This window comes from Microcaecilia unicolor, chromosome 6 (assembly GCF_901765095.1).
Source record: "Microcaecilia unicolor chromosome 6, aMicUni1.1, whole genome shotgun sequence".
NCBI lineage: Eukaryota > Metazoa > Chordata > Amphibia > Gymnophiona > Siphonopidae > Microcaecilia > Microcaecilia unicolor.
Window position 1 is genome coordinate 47548448 of NC_044036.1, and position 17729 is coordinate 47566176.

Consider the following 17729-nt stretch of genomic DNA (forward strand, 5'->3'; position numbering starts at 1 on the left):
AGACAAATACGTAGCGGAGAGATTGAATGAATTCTTTGCTTCAGTCTTCACCGAGGAAGATTTGGGTAGGATAACGGTGTCGGAAATGGTATTTCAAGCGGACGAGTCAGAGAAACTTACTGACTTCACGGTAAACCTGGAGGAAGTAATGGGGCAGTTCAGCAAACTGAAGCGTAGCAAATCTCCTGGACTGGATGGTATTCATCCTAGAGAACTGATAGAACTGAAAAATGAGCTTGCGGAGCTACTGTTAGTGATATGCAATTTATCCTTAAAATCGAGCATGGTACCGGAAGATTGGAGGGTGGCCAATGTAACGCCAGTTTTCAAAAAAGGTACTAGGGGAGATCCGGGAAATTATAGACTGGTGAGTCTGACGTCGGTGCTGGGGAAAGTGGTAGAGGCTATTATTAAAAACAAAATTACAGAGCACATCCAAGGACATGGATTACTGAGACCAAGTCAGCATGGTTTTTGTGTGGGGAAATCTTGTCTGACCAATTTACTTCAATTCTTTGAAGGAGTAAACAAACATGTGGACAAAGGGGAGCCGGTTGATATTGTGTATCTGGATTTTCAAAAAGGCGTTTGACAAGGTACCTCATGAAAGGCTATAGAGGAAATTGGAGGGTAATGGGATAGGAGGAAATGTCCTATTGTGGATGAAAAACAGGCTGAAGGATAGGAAACAGAGAGTGGGATTAAATGGGCAGTATTCACAATGGAGAAGGGTAGCTAGTGGGGTTCCTCAGGGGTCTGTGCTAGGACCACTGCTTTTTAATATATTTATAAATGATTTAGAGATGGGAGTAACTAGCGAGGTAATTAAATTTGCTGATGACACAAAGTTATCCAAAGTCGTTAACTCACGACAGGATTGTGAAAAATTACAGAAGGACCTTACGAGACTGGAAGACTGGGCGGCTAAATGGCAGATGATGTTTAATGTGAGCAAGTGCAAGGTGATGCATGTGGGGAAAAAAGAACCCGAATTATAGCTACGTCATGCAAGGTTCCACGTTAGGAGTTATGGACCAAGAAAGGGATCTGGGTGTCGTTGTCGATACTTTACTGAAACCTTCTGCTCAGTGTGCTGCTGCGGCTAGGAAAGCAAATAGAATGTAGGGTATTATTAGGAAAGGTATGGAAAACAGGTGTGAGGATGTTATAATGCCGTTGTATCGCTCCATGGTGCGACCACACCTTGAGTATTGTGTTCAATTCTGGTCGCCGCATCTCAAGAAAGATATAGTAGAATTGGAAAAGGTACAGCGAAGGGCAACTAAAATGATAGCGGGGATAGGACGACTTCCCTATGAAGAAAGACTAAGGAGGCTAGGGCTTTTCAGCTTGGATAAGAGACGGCTGAGGGGAGACATGATAGAGGTATATAAAATAATGAGTGGAGTGGAACAGGTGGATGTGAAGCGTCTGTTCATGCTTTCCAAAAATACTAGGACTAGGGGGCATGTGATGAAACTACAGTGTAGTAAATTTAAAACAAATTGGAGAAAATGTTTCTTCACCCAACGCATAATTAAACTCTGGAATTCGTTGCCAGAGAACGTGGTGAAGGCGGTTAGCTTGGCAGAGTTTAAAAATGGGTTAGACGGTTTCCTAAAGGACAAGTCCATAAACCACTACTAAATGGACTTGGGAAAAATCCACAATTCCAGGAATAACATGTATAGAATGTTTGTACGTTTGGGAAGCTTGCCAGGTGCCCTTGGCCTGGATTGGCCGCTGTCATGGACAGGATGCTGGGCTCGATGGACCCTTGGTCTTTTCCTAGTGTGGCATTACTTATGTACTTATGTATAGAGTCAGATTACATGATAGTTTGTCTGAATGTTGGCGGAACCCTTGTGGAGTTCCACAGGGCTCCCTATTATCACCTGTACTGTTCAATGCGTTTCTGCATTTATTGGGTCACAAATTAAATGGGGCTGGCTTTCAAACCTATATTTATATGATGACATTACTGTTCTTATCCCACTTCGCTTTTCATTGCTTATAGAAATTGGAACTATGAATAGTGTATAAATCTTATTGAATCATGGATGCTAAAATTTAAGTTAAAACTAAATACTGAAAAAAACAAAATTTCTATTGTTTGATTGCAATCCAGATCTACTGCTGACATCTTTTACAATTAATCAACACGCATATGAGCTAACAAAATAAAAATTCTGGGGATTATTATCGCTCAATCGCTAACTTTTCACTCCCAGGTTAATAGTTTGATTACGAAAAATGTTTTCTAATGAGAAAATGTAGACGAGTAAAAAAACTTTTTTTTTTTTTTTTACTATGGCTCAATTTAGATTATTGGTCCAGGTGCTTTTTCTATCACACAATATTACAATAATCTAATTGTATCTCGGTTGTTCTAAGCAGATGTTGAAGAAATTGCAGTCGATAGAGAACACTGCTCTCAGATTGATTTTTTTTTACTAAAAAAATATGACAGCAATTCTGATTATTATAAATTATTATACTGGCTACTTATGGATGCTGGGGTACAAATTAAATTCTACTGTATCCTTTATAAAATCCTATTTGGTCTAGCCCCAGGTTATATCTTTGGCAGTGTGTTTTTCTAGCAAAAAAGGTGCAGGTACTCAAATGGTAAGCCACCTTTCAGGAGTGGGGTGATCACTGAGGGACCCACCCCATAATAGCCAGGCCCCCTGCAACCAGTCACAGAATCTATGACAAGGCAGAATTGGTGTTGAGAGCCTGGGTTCTATCATTAAAACTTGGGTTCCATGGGTCAATTTTAGCAGACAATGGAAAAGGTGCCGGTACTCAGTACCCCCTCAAAAAAAGCCCTGATCTTTGGACATGTTATGTTTATGGATAAAATTAGGGTGCACAGGATGATCACGTATAATCCTTTTGGTTACCCAACACTGCAAGGAAGAAAGAGGACAAAAATCTTGGAACTCTTACTATCTTTTAATATGGCGAGACTAGATAAGAACATTTGTCAAGCCATATGTCTTTCAGTCAATTATAGGGACTTTAGAAGAAGGATTAAAACGTTTTTACTTTATAAATATATGATTCAGTCAGAATAGGAACAGGATTGATGGCTGGTCTTTTCCCAAGGGTAATTTATGTTGTCTGCTTATCATCTTGTTACTGTTACTTATATAACTTTCAGATATGTTCTGGCCTCTTTTGTTGTATCCCATTTAGAACTGAATAGGCATGGTGGACAACAAATTCTGTTATTATTATTGTTTATTATTATTAAATAACACACACGAGTACAAGTTCTACTATAAAAAGTCATGACCCAAGCAAAATTCAATCCAATTCACTTCAATTAATGTGGAAGGGAGATTTGTGATGCATTTTTTATATGAAGGTAACTGAGCAGTGTTACAACTCTCAGTTTTCATTTCTTTGCATAGTGTTGATAACTAGTAATTGCCATTGTTGGGCCAGAGAAATTTCTTTCATGTCATTGTTTTCTTCATATTTTGTTTTCATTATTTCTAAAGCAAAATCTAATCTTTCTCTCCTGTCAGGGGTATCATGACCCATGCGTCTGTTCCGGAGGAGGACAGAAAAGTCCTGGGTATCAGTGACACCCTCATCCGCCTGTCTATTGGTCTGGAGGATATAGACGACATCATTGAAGACCTCGATCAAGCTCTGAAAGCTGCAGTAAGTTGCGTTTATATATTTGGGGAGGAGGAGTGTCTGTTCTGCACACGTCCCCCCAGATTCTATATATGGTGCCCAGATTTTTGCACGCACCCAAGATACGCGCGCAAATTAATTGAGTAACAAGTAACAAGCCCTTAACTATCAGTAATCAGGTGGTAACAATCAGTTATTGAAGTTAATTGGCACTTTTTTAAAATTTGCACACACATCTGTCTATGTGCTATTCTATGAGGCAGGGTGCTTAACTCCAGGGGCATAGCCAGACTTTGGCGGGAGGGGGTTCCAGAGCCTGAGGTGAGGGGGCACATTTTAGCCCCCCCCCCCCCCCTTGGTGCTGCCGACCCCCCGCCATTTTTTACCTCCCCGCTGCTACCACCACCTTTGACCCTCCCAGTGCCAACCCTTTAGACCCCCTCTTCCCACCGCCGCCAACCCTCCCCCGCTGCCGCAGTCAGGTACCTTTTCTGGCCGGGGTCCCCAACCCCCGCCAGCCGAAGTCCTCTTCTGCGGCGCGGCCGTGTTGCTGATCTGCAAGGGCAGGCTTCTGTTTATGTCAGTCACTCACAGAAACAGAAGCCTGCCCTTGCAGATCAGCAACACGGCCTCGCCGCAGAAGAGGACTTCAGCTGGCGGGGGTTGGGGACCCCCTCCAGAAAAGGTACCCAACTGGGGCGGCGGCGGGGGAGGGTTGGCACTAGGAGGCCAAATCTAAGGGGGCCCATGCCCCCGTGGCCCCACGTAGCTATGCCCCTGCTTAACTCTACTAGCATGTACCTCAAAACAGGGTGTGGCCATGGGAGTGTCAGGCGCTTTCTGAAAAGTTGCGCACGTAAGCCTCAGCACACCTAACTTGAGGCCTCTTTTATCAAACTGGTTCCCGTGCAGCGATGCTGACTGATTCTGTTGAAAGTGAATGGGTTTTGTTGGCATTAGTGCACCGGGAACCACTAGCGTGGCTTGATAAAAGAGGCCCTTGGACACCAGCATTTATACCAGGTTTCAGCAGGTGTAAATCTGGCGCCTAAAGTTAGGCATAGGAATCGACACTAAGCACGATTCTATAATGAGCATGTGCTCTTTATAGAATTGCGCTTAGTGCTGATTTTTCCAGCAACAAGTTTTGGGTGCCGTTTATAGAATTCCCTTCATCATGTCTTTCTTGATTAATAAAACACACAAATCTACAAAGATTCTTCTTAAACTTTGTTAAAAATAGTTTGAATGAAAAACAGACAACCCCCTCCCCCCCCCCCCCAAAAAAAAAACATGTATAAAGACCGGATGCAAAGACTACTAGAAAATATCAGATTCGTCTCCAACTTCTTCCTCCATTCCCAATCAGGTCAAGAAATGACTTACCTTGAGGGTGGCTCCTGCCATCTCTAGGAGCACCATTGCCACTTTTATTTATTTATTTATTTTTGTTTACTGCATTTTGGAGGTAATTCTTTAAGTGGACACCTCACTTTAGGTGCCCTGATGCCATGCACTGAGAGCCTATCTATGTGCCCAGCTTTGAGTAACCTGGCATTGGTGTGCCTAAACTCTAGACATCTGTAGTTACACCAGCCATAAACATAGATGTGGCAAGTACACATGTAACTTATAATATTCTGTAAGTGGCAACCCTGCCCTTGTGTATGCTCCTCTTGTAGCATATCATAGCATAGTAAATGACGGCAGATAAAGATCTGAATGGTCCATCCAGTCTTCCCAACAAGATAAACTCATTTTACAATTCTGGTCGCCGCACCTCAACAAAGATATAGTGGAATTAGAAAAGGTGCAGAGAAGGGCGACAAAGATGATTAAGGGGATGGGATGACTTTCTTATGAGGAAAGGCTAAAGCGGCTGGGGCTCTTCAGCTTGGAGAAAAGGTGGCTGAGGGGTGATATGATAGAGGTATATAAAATAATGAGTGGAGTGGAACAGATAGATGTGGAGCGTCTGTTTACGCTTTCCAAAAATACTAGGACAAGGGCATGCGATGAAGCTGGAGTGCAGTAAGTTTAAAACAAATAAGAGAAAAATGTTCTTTACTCAGCGCGTAATTCGACTCTGGAATTCGTTGCCGGAGAATGTGGTTAAGGCGGTTAGCTTAGCAGAATTTAAGAAAGGTTTGGACGGCTTCCTGAAGGAAAAGGCCATAGAATGTTATTAAATGGACGTAGGGAAAAATCCACTATTCCTGGGAAAAGCAGTACAAAATGCTTTGCTCCATGGATCTTGTCGGGTGATTGTGACCTGGATGGGCCACTGTTGGAGACAGGGTGCTGGGCAAGATGGACCTTTGGTCTGTCCCAGTGTGGTGATGCTTATTTCTTACATTGGGAATATTGACATTTACATGTATAAATATGCACATGCACGTGTCATGGTCAGTATTCTGTATGTTTATGTGCGGAATGCACATGTAAATGTAAGCACCCCATTATAGATTTGCCATCTTTATGACCTGTAGATGGCAGGATTTGAAATAGTGAGCTGGAATTGGAAAACACATATAATCCTAGTTATGTTTACATGCCTCATTTTTTTCCAATTATGTTTATAATTTGTTAAAATCTTAACAATGTGTATTGAACAGTTTTCCAAGTTTGCTATTCTCTTTACCGTAATAAACAGGATAACAGCAACTTAAGGAGTAGCCTAGTGGTTAGTGCAGTGGACTTTGATCCTGGGGAACTGGGTTCGATTCCCACTGCAGCTCCTTGTGACTGTGGGTAAGTCACTTAACCCTCCATTGCCCCAGGTACAAAATAAGTACCTGAATGTATGTAAACTGCTTTGAATGTAGTTGCAAAAAACCTCAGAAAGGCAGTAGTATATCAAGTCCCATTTCCATTTCCCTATTTGAGATTCTACATGGAATGTTACTATTCTACTAGCAACATTCCATGTAGAAGCCTGCCCTTGCAGATCAGCAACGCGGCTGTGCAGGCTTCTGTTTCTGTGAGTCTGATGTCCTGCACGTATGCAGACTCACAGAAACAGAAGCCTGCGCAGCCACATTGCTGATCTGCAAGGGCAGGCTTCTACATGCACTGTTGCTACTGGAGGAGTAGCATAGTGGTTAGTGCAGTGGACTATGATCCTGGGGAACTGGGTTCGATTCCCACTGCAGCTCCTTGTGACTGTGGGTAAGTCACTTAACCCTCCATTGCCCCAGGTACAAAATAAGTACCTGTATATATATAAACCGCTTTGAATGTAGTTGCAAAATACCACAGAAAGACAGTATATCAAGTCCCATTTCCCTTTCCCTTAACTGTTAAATCAGTATCATTTACCTTCTCTTTTTTTTTTTTTTAACCCCTCCCCATTCGCTTTCATGTCTCTTTTAACACAGCACCCAGAGTTTACAGCTCGTAACTAGAATCCTGAGATGTGACACTGATGAACACTGCTGCTATCTGAGAAGACTATCTTTTCAAAGGATGGACCATGATGAAGCCACCAGGAACTTAATGCTAAGAATGAACTTTTTGTGTCGCTATGACACTGGGAAGTCTATTTAAATTAGCTTCCCTTTATCTAAGTAGTTCTCTTTTTCAGTAACTAATCTGGCCACGTTGACATCTGAGGGCAAAATCTGCTGGTTTCCTTCCCTTACTCATTTGTTTAGTAGTACCATAAACAGAAATGAAAATTTTTTTTTTTTGTAATTCTTATGGCCAGTCATCTGCAGGGACAGTTATTGACATGACTGTGCTACAGAATGAACACATTTCTATGTTTTGATTAGTTAGTTAGATCTTTAATTGTGCTGTTAAAGGTTTTATGGGATGAAATGTGGCTAATGTAATGAAATCTAAGGGAGCATTTCACTTAGTGGCTATAATATTTCCCATAAAATTTTATTTTACTGAAACAAAATGCCAATTATGAATAAACTTTATAACATTCATTGTGTGTGCACGATGCTATAGATTTTTCAGGCTGACCGATGGGCCGACGATCAAAGACAAACGCGGGTGCTAGAGGCCATTAGCGCCAGACTAGTGCTCATGTTTGCCTTTGCCGTATGATCAGAGCCTGCAAGCGCGTGTAAAACAAACTTGCTGGCTCTGAGCGCAAGTAGCATGCAAATGTATGCGAAACAGGGCAGTAGGAGTGGAGGAGTAGCTTAGTGGTTACTGCAGCAGACTTTGATACTGGGGAACTGGGTTCAATTCCCACTGCAGCTCCTTGTGACTGGGGAGTCATTTAACCCTCCATTGCCCCAAGTACAAATAAGTAGTTGCATATACTATGTAAACTGCTTTGAAACTACAGAAAAGCAGTATATCAAGCCAAACATTGGTGCTGGTCCTGCAGCAAACCCTATGAGAGCTGGCATTTTGTTTTGTGGAGCATTGGGAAGGAATGCAGAGTCCTGTCCAGCATACATTTGCATGCTTACAGGCTTCCCCCCTCAGAAAAGGTGGCCTAGTGCCCCCCCCCCCCAGTCTCCCACATACTCTTTGAAGCAGGAGGAGGGAGTAGCACTCCCTCCTGTGAGCACTGTCTTCAAAATGGCGGCACCCTGCCCTGCCTGGTGCATCCCAGGATGCACCGGGCAGGGCGACACCATTTTGAAGGTGGCACTCACAGGAGGGAGTGTTACTTCTTCTCCTGCTTCAAAAGGTACAGCAGGAGGGTTTGGGGGAGCACTAAGCCACCAGTGCTTGGGAGGCACTAGACCATTGGGGTAGGGTGGGGGTGGTGCCCACTGGGCCACCAGGGAAACTATTTTGCATTGGATGGTTGGGGGCTGGAGGTCCACCAGACTCCCAGCCTCTTATATCCAGGTGGAGGTTCATTGGACCTCCAGCACCTTGTGTGCGGGGGTGGGTAAGGGGGTTTGGAGGTCCACCGGTCCCAAACCTGTCAAATAATAATCCTCCTGCAGAAGTTCCCCAATGATCAAAACTAATACTATGCAAATTTATGTGCGCTATTAGTTTTGATCGGGGCTTTATTTCTCCACGCTGTTCTGGTGCGTCTTTTAGAGTACTGTTCAGAACAGCACAGGGAATTTGATCATTTACCCATGAGTACCTTGATAACATTACCTGTTAGATGTCTCTGTATTCCTGCAACAGCCAGGAGTCAGGACTGTTCCTGGGTGGGGAAGGGAATGAATTAGAGTAAAACTAAGCAAGCACGGGACGTGAGAGGAAGCAGGGCAGGCAATGTACTGATATCAGCGCTGGAGAAAGGTTACAGGTGGCGGGGGTTTGGGACCCCCACCAGCCAAACCAGGGGCTCCAGATCCAATTTGGGATCCCAGGCCCCCAAGGCCCCCTGTAGCTACACCGCTGTATGGTAGTAACAGTAGGGACAAGTCAATGTCCTGAACAGGTGCATAACTTATAGATGCGCTATCCAAACCTTTATTTATGCAGGTTCATAATGATACATCTCCACCTTGGATGCCATTTTATTAGCCCTCTCTGACACTATGATCCTCAGAGAGAGCAAATCTAACAAACTGGTGATAGGTGGCATCTTCTTAGAAAACTGACAGCTTTAGGTAGAGTAATTTAGATAAGGTACTTCTCCATTATGTCTTCTGAGGGAGTCTTCCTTCCATTTCCATTTCTTGATTCTGGTTTCCCAACTAGTACCAGTTCCTGGTCTTCAGCTTCTGAAGAATTCTACGTTCTTATTCCAAATCAGTTAAACTGCTCTTGTTTGCTTTAGTTGTTTCCCTGTTTGACTTTTTAATGAATTTTCTGCATCGAGCTTGAGCTATTCTGCCAAGAAGAATGGGCACAGATGACCCTGTTCTTCTGTGGAAATTTGGTTGACACTTATCCCAAATGACTCATGGCTGTTATTGCTGCAAAAAGGAGTTTTCACCAAATATTGAATTCAGGGGTGGGGAGACTTATGCAATCAAGACATTTTGGTTTCCTATTCTTAGTTTTTGAACATTGCTATAATTGTTCTTTCATGTTGAAAGGGTAGATTGCTATGTTGTGTAGATCAGTAAAACAAGCTCCTGTGTATAAAGATGTAGTGAATTGTATTTTGTAGACAGCAGAATATGAAAAAATGTACAAGGGTGTGAAGACTTTTGCAAGTCACTGTACTTGTCATTACAGTTCAAGTAACTGAGTTTCTCCTCTAGAGTCTTGGGAAAAAGGTTATCCAAATAAACTATTAGCTATGAGTTGAGAAAATGAAACCGTACACTACTTCAGACCTTATTGGTAGGTCGTAAAAAAAATTAATTACCATTAGTGGGTGTTTTTGCATATTTCCAAAAAGCTAGGAATTCACGCCATTAATTACCACCACTTGGGTATGATGTTGCAAAAATGTAACGTAAATATATTGTTCCTCTTCAGTGTCTTCTTTCTTTTTCCAAGCATACAGTAAAATCTTAACTATTCCAGCTACTACAGATGCAATCAGCAGATTTTTCCTGTTATTAAAGTTCTGAATGACTCAAAATAATAGTTGAACTAATCTATACAAAAATCTGCTCAAAACTGATTGTAGGCCTGTCATGTTTTAGAAGTTAGTGAGTGCTGGTCAATGTTTTTGTGGCTGTGACTCCATGATAGCACCCAAATAACATTCTGTGACCCCCCCCCCCCCCCCCCCCAGAGATGCAGAATAATGATGCACCTTCTGTTTGTGACTGACTGTACCTGTACAGAACCCACCCAGGTCATGACCTTAAAATGTGGGTTTTGTGACTCCATTTAAGGTTCATACCCATGGTTTGGGAAGCTTCTACACTCTGTTTCTGGAGGGGGGGGGGCAGAATACTTAGCACTGAGCCAGGTTAGATACAAAATGAGTCTCTTTGGCTGTTAACACATCTGTTTCTTCTGTAACGCATGCACATTTGAAATGTACAAACTTGAACGCTACAATCTTACATAAAAATATATGGGCTCATAAAAACTATTTGTTGAAAGCTAAATTCAGAACACAAGCTAGAACTAACCGTAACTCAATACTACTGGAAGTAATGGGCAGAGATCAGTCTAGTGCAAGGGTAAAGGATATCAATCCTTGATGAGTGCATCCTTCATGGGATGGGGGGGCATGTCCTTGTGGTTACAGCAATGGACTGAGAATTAGACAAAATAAGGCTCGAATCGTGCTGTGACATGGGGTTGATTCTACAAAGGGCACCAAAAATTAGGTGCCAGAAATATGGGCACAAAGTGCCAATTCCATAATGCATGTGAAATTGCCATTATAGAATAGGGTGGAAGTCGGCATGAATGTGCCTGTTTCGCCTCGGCTTCGTCGAGGGGTCTGGATTTATCTGCAGGTCTGAATTATAAGGACAATAGATTATTTCAGCCTCTTAGCTAAGTGATATATATAACCATAAATCATGCTCTGGCGCTTACTCGCGTCTTTCTCTCCTTGTACACTAGCCATAACTGTTCAACATGGTGCTCATACCTTTTAACAGCTCCGTTCCCGGATATCTACTGTCATTTGTTTATAAATAACATCCCCAGTGTAAGTGGGTATTTAGTTCCGTGGGTTCCACTGACATAAGCTAATACGTCCAAAAGACTTCCCGCTGTAGTAGTTTGAACATTGTCCAGTTCAGCACACTATTAGCTGCCAAGTTCATACAAAGTTAATTATGTTCAGTAGAAAATAAATCTGTTGCCTCAGGCTGCTTGCTATGTGAATATTTCATCACTGTTTCATTATTGCTACCAAGTATTACATATTAAGGGCATTTGCTTTAAACTTTGTTTTAATTCATTTATCCAGTCCTTACATGCACATTGTTTTGCTTTTTAAATCCAAAGGTGAATCCTAAGGGTGGTTGAACAATTACGTATAAACTGTGTTTCTGACTTTACTTGTTTTGGAGTGCTTTGGATCCTACTGATCTGTACATCTGCTGTCTGGAATTTTGGAAGATGGAAATAAGGAAATAAAAATTAAATTTTGGATGTACTCTATAGAAGTTATTGTTTACTTTTGCAATGTGATGGATGCCTGTTCTGGTGTGTGCATGTGAACTGCCTATACTTATGGCTATGATTTCTGAACATGTGGTATCATTAAAGGATAAACTCCAAGGAATGTTTAATTTTAATGCATCCACCCCAAATCGTGGCAAACAAAAGAAAAAAGCAAACACTTAGCTTTTGACTTAATTGAAGATTCAAAAGTGCCTCTAAGTCAATCGCACCAACTGTGGCCAAAGTTCACTACGATCAGCAGTCTCAAGGCATGACCAACCAATCTACAGAAAAAGTGAAATAAAACTAAATGCAGAAACTTCAAGTGAGCAAATATAAAAAAAAATATATATAATATAAGTGAAAATTAAAAGATCCAAAAATCAACAATGAATAACAATATAGTTGAAAAAAATGCATAAATTTAAATTTACACTTTTAATCTAGTAGCGCTATAGAAATGATAAGTAGTAGTAGTAGTAATGTTTGTTGGGTGGAGGCATGGGTGCTGAGGCTTTTTCCCTTTCTTATTTTTTGTACTCTATAGGAATATAGTGTTTTAATACATCTTCTATTATCTTGTTCTGCACAAAGAAATTTTTGTTGTAGGATTATTTTGTGTATTTCCTGGTTTTTGGTTTGCTATTTGAAAAATAAAATGCCCGGATAAGAAAAGTTGGAAAAGTTGCATTTGTTTTGAATGTATTAACTGGAATATGTCTGCTTTGGGAAATGTGCATCAATGATGTCTTTGTATTTTGTTTACTACATAAGGAAATGCATTAAAAAAAAATTCTCCAGTGTTGCAGTACATTCCAAGTTTGACTTATTGGGATTCCCAGTCAATTATTGTCTTCATATTTCTATTTATATCCCTTGTTCTATATTTGGGGAGGGTTTGTTGGTGTTTTGCATGTGACAGAGGTGCTGTGTTCCTTTTGCGTGTAATTTCTGTGTAGAAATCTGTAGCAATTGCACTTGTTCCGTTTTATAATATTTGCAGTGCTGCCTATTCATAGGTAGGGTTCTTGCATTTGAAGGATAGGAATTAGTGCTACTGTTGTATGGCAGGTTTGCTACAAGTACAGTATATTGAGTTCGGATTTTTTTTTTCAGGTTTTGTATTATTTCACAATGTGCCTGGTAATGGAGAGATTTATGTTGCTGTTGCTCAGATGACATGAGAATCAGAATATATTTTGTATGGTGACTTCTACTGAGATGTCCTAGTTTGGGGGTGTTAGGGTATTTGTAGCTGCAAAACAAGTTTATATTTAATTCATATGAATTACTATAATGTGTCAGATCAAAGGTCCGTGAGGTCATGTATACAGTGTGTCATGTATGTGAGCATTGTCCATCAGGTGTGTCCTAACTGAGAATCCCTGGTGTAGATGTTCTGTTCTCATCTAGGTGTGGAAGACTGGGCATCCAAATGGTAGATGAAATTTAATGTGGACAAATGCAAGATGATGCACATCGGAAAGAATAATCCGAATCATAGTTACCTGATGCTAGAGTCCACCTTGGAGGTCAGCACTCAAGAAAAAGATCTAGGTGTCGTTGTAAATACGCTGAAATCTTCTGTTCAGTGTGCGGTGGTGGCCAAAAAAGCAAACAGGATGCTAGGAATTATTAGGAAAGGGATAGTGAATAAGACCGAAAATGCTATAATGCCTTTGTATTGCTCCATGGTGTATCTGCACCTCGAATATTGCATTCAGTTCTGGTCGCCATATCTCAAAAAAGATATAGTGGAATTAGAAAAGATTCAAAGAAGAGCAACCAAAATGATAAAGGGGATGGGACTCCTCTCATATGAGGAAAGGCTAAAGAGGTTAGGGCTTTTCAGCTTGGAAAAGAGACAGACATGGGCTAATATGGAGGAAGGAAGGAAGGAAGAAAGAAAGAAAGAAAGAGCTGGCTTTTTTGGGAATAACCATAACGAATATGTATGAGATATCTCATACATGTACATTATGGTTGATCCCAAAAAAGTCAGCTCTTTCTCCCTCCCTCCCTTCCTTCCTTCTTTCATCCTTACCAAGCACTCCTTTTTCCTCTCCAGTAGTATTTCCCCACCCCCTTTCCCACACCATGCCAGTGTAGACCTTAGAAATACACAGGCTCTATATGTAGATCCTTCAAGAGGTAGTGTGTCATGATTTAGGCTCTAAAACCCTTTCTGATGTTTTGGTGCCACCTCAGTAAGGCCAACACACAATCTCTCCACTGCAAAATACTATACACAAACTTGTGCAAAAACACACTCATAACCTTACCAAACCATAACAGCACTAATTCCAAGGACAGGATGAGCTACAACCTTATGTGTGGAAAAGCAGCACTGTAATTACACCGGGCTCTAAAACACCAGTACACTACCTAGTGGCAAAAAAAACAAAACAAAAAGGGCTGCAAATACTACACACTAGCAGAATACTGTATCTTGATCACACATGAAAAACACATGACATGACAGATATGACACAAGGAACTAGAAATAAAAAATATGAAGGCAAAATACTGAACTGGAAAGTTACATCAAGAAGTCAGACTCGGCATGCAGCAATACTAGAAAAATTGAAACTTACATACAAAATATCACAGATGCACATTTCCAAAAGCTGACATATTCCAATTAATAAATTCTGAATAAAATACTTTTTTCTACCTTTGTTGTCTGATTATTTCATTTTTCTATTCACTTTGGTTCCAGTGTCTTCTGTTTTATGCGGTGTCTTCTTTCCATTTGATATTTTTTCACTCACCAGGTCCACCATCTTCCTGTGTCCTTATGCTGTCACGGTCTCAGGCTCTAAACAAACAGTCACGGACTCTGGAACAACATGAGCCCTTGGCCTACTGTCGTTGAATGGCAGCAGGAGGCAAACCCCCCACAACCAGGACTGGACTAACAAGCAAGAATGGAGCTGAAGCTGGAGGCAGGCAGTGCTGGAACAGACAGGACTGGAACAACAGGACTTGAGCTGAAGCTGTAGGCAGGTGATGCTGGAATAGACAGGATTGGAGCTGAAGCTGTAGACAGGCAATGCTGGAACAGACTGGAGCTGACCCTGTAGCATGATAGGATGGATTTTCAGAAACTGGCCCCACCCCCCTGTTTTCAGAAACTGGCCCCATCCCTGGCCCACCCAACCAGTAATAGAACTGGTTGAGTGGATACTAAAAAGTTAATCACCACATCTCCAAAGAACAGAGTCTGTATATTGCCAGCAATCAAAAAGGCTGGATAACAAAAGACAGCCCATCTGCCTGAAACTCACAGACAATGACCCACCTAATCTTGTCAAGTACAGGTGTATATCACTGTAATTGGTTAGCCAGGAAACATGTGACCAGCTACTATGCTCCATTTCAAAAACTATATAGAACTAGTGTCACCTGTCCCTGAGTTTTCATTGGATCAATATACCCCATCTAACTTCAGCCTATGGCCCAATTAGAAATCATAAAAAACTGGAACACAGTCTGCCCCTCTCTCTCCTCTCTGGATTCTGGACCTGCACCTTTCTCTGGACCTTCACTGAATCTCTGGACTTTGCTGGGTGCCACACACACATAGTAACATAGTAGATGACGGCAGAAAAAGACCTGCATGGTCCATCCAGTCTGCCCAACAAGACAACTCATGTGTGCTACTTTTTGTGTATAACCTACTTTGATTTGTACCTATGCTCTTCAGGGCACAGACCATATAAGTCTGCCCAGCACTATCCCCGCCTCCCAACCACCAGCCCCGCCTCCCAACCACCGGCTCTGGCACAGACCGTATAAGTCTGCCCAGCACTATCCCCGCCTCCCACCACTGGCTCTGGCACAGACCGTATAAGTCTGCCCCGCACTATCCCCGCCTCCCAACCTCCAGCCCCGCCTCCCACTACCGGCTCTGCTATCCAATCTCGGTTAAACTCCCAGATAAGACTTTTCCCAGATTCCACTACTAACAAATCTGCAAAAAAGACTTCTTTTCCAGCAAGGATCACCATCAAAGCTCCTTCATCACTCTAGCCAGCAGCAGAAAGAATATATCTGAGCCTCAATCAAGAAGACTTCTTTCCCCAACAAAGAATCCACCATCCAGCTAAGACCTCCTTCACAACTCCAGCCAGCAACAGAAAGAATACATCTGAGCCTCAATCAAAGTGAATTACTATTAATCCAGCCAATTAATAATTTGGTCTTTCTAACAATATTTTTCTTGTGGTACATTTTCCTTGTATAAAATCCCTAAAACTGCCTTCTAAATTATTGCATTACCTGTATTGTAAATAAATGTTATTTGTTTAGTTCTTATGTTCTGAGCACATTTCCTTAAATATTATACAGTGCAGGTTAATGCAGTTCCCCAAATATATGTATATATTTCCTTATATCATTTCAACCCTATATTTCTTAGTATTAAATCTTAGTTGCTTAGATCCTTCCTCATGCCATCCACACCCTCTGGGGTGTCCACCCTATTACAGCGTTTGGTATCATCCGCAAAGAGACAAACTTTACCAGATAATCCTTCCACAATATCACTCACAAAAAAGAGCGGGCCTGAGGACTGATCCCTGCGGTACACCACTGATAAACATCTCTTTCCTCGGAGCAACCTCCATCTACCACTACTCTCTGTCTCCTTCCATTGTTATGGTGAGGGGATAAAAGAAAAATGGGTGGTGCCAGGGGAGATATTGACTCGATAAGAAGATAATTTAATTATTATGCAATGGGAGTCTTATAAAGACAGGAATTAAAATTAATGAAATTTTGATTTATGAAATTAATTAAATTAATTAGCAAAAAGGGGTAAACAAAATAAGAAGGGATTATTGGGAAGAGATGATTAGTAAGGAATCCAAATTAGAGCAGAAAGAATGGTGACTTCAAAGGGTATGTAAATTTTGGTTTCTTTTTTTTTTAAGGTTGGAGGCAGAGGAAAAAAGCACGAGAACGTCAGGAAAATTGGTGGGCTCCGGGCTGAGGATAATTGATGGGCAGCAAGGAGGAAAGCTAGTTGAAGGAACTGAAGCAAGAAATGTCATCCCACCTAATCCCTCCCAAAATTTAGAAGAGTGAGGGCTGGGATTGGGATCTTGGGTAATTTTGTAGTTGGAATAGCGATGTTTAGGGATGTTAAAAGGGGTAGTTTAAGTCGCAGCTGCGGTAATTTAAATAAGAATTTTTCAAGCAGCCGTCCAATACGCGCGTCCAAAAAATATTTTTTATTTTCAGATGCACGTTTCGGACGCGCACCAAGTGGCATTTGACACGCGTAGGTCATTACCACTTGGTTACCACATGAGTCTTTACTGCTAGGTCAATGGCTGGCGGTATGGTCTAAGACCCAAAATGGACGCACGGCAATTTTGATTTTGCCACACATCAATTTTTTGGCAAAAATTTAGAAAAAGCCTTTTTTTAAATTTTAATATTTATTAATTTTACATTTATATATACAAAACATAAATGCATTGGTAATCCAGCAAATCTATAAAGAAATCTATAAATAAAATATTTTACATATTGTAAATATGTTATTGAAATATTCTATTAATTTTGTCCACAATATCAGGTTGGAATCAAGATACTAAGATTAAAAATAGAGGTAATTAGAGAAAAGGCCTTTTTTAAAGGTGCACTGAAAAATGGATCAGCACGCTCCCAAAACCCGTGCCTACACTACCGCAAGCCATTTTTCAGTGCGCCTTTGTAAAAGGACCCCTCAGTAAAAAATTTTCTTTTTATTTTATCAATTGTTTTACAAATGACCTTGTAGATCAGGTAGATCAAACCGTGTGAAATGGATATTTCTGCTTTGTTGCTGTCTTGGAACCTGAGCAAGATATTTTTGCAGAGCTGCTGTACAAGAAACACCAGAAAAAGTGCAGTGAAGAACACCTCTAACAGTTCCTGCTTAATATCAGACAAGGACAGGCTGCCACTTCCATAACTTACAGCTTTTGAATAATAAATGTGTTTGGATCAGCAACAGGCAGAATACCTTATGTCACTTTTTCAATAAACATCTTATCTGTGCTTTAATTCACTATTATAAAGTTCCTTTTGGGACTGCTCCACTGGTTCACAGAGTCCAGGGCTGATTT

General features: G+C 41.2%; 1 protein-coding gene across 1 annotated transcript in view; it reads left to right on the plus strand.

Annotated features, from left to right (window-relative positions):
• CTH (cystathionine gamma-lyase) overlaps positions 1–7586 on the plus strand; it is a 69693-nt gene extending 62107 nt beyond the window's left edge. The window contains exons 11-12 of the mRNA XM_030206024.1: positions 3537–3675; positions 7029–7586. Of these exons, the coding sequence (XP_030061884.1) occupies positions 3537–3675; positions 7029–7055 (166 nt within the window). The 3' untranslated portion in view covers positions 7056–7586. The remainder of the gene's footprint in view (positions 1–3536; positions 3676–7028) is intronic.
• The last annotated feature ends 10143 nt before the right edge of the window (positions 7587–17729 follow it).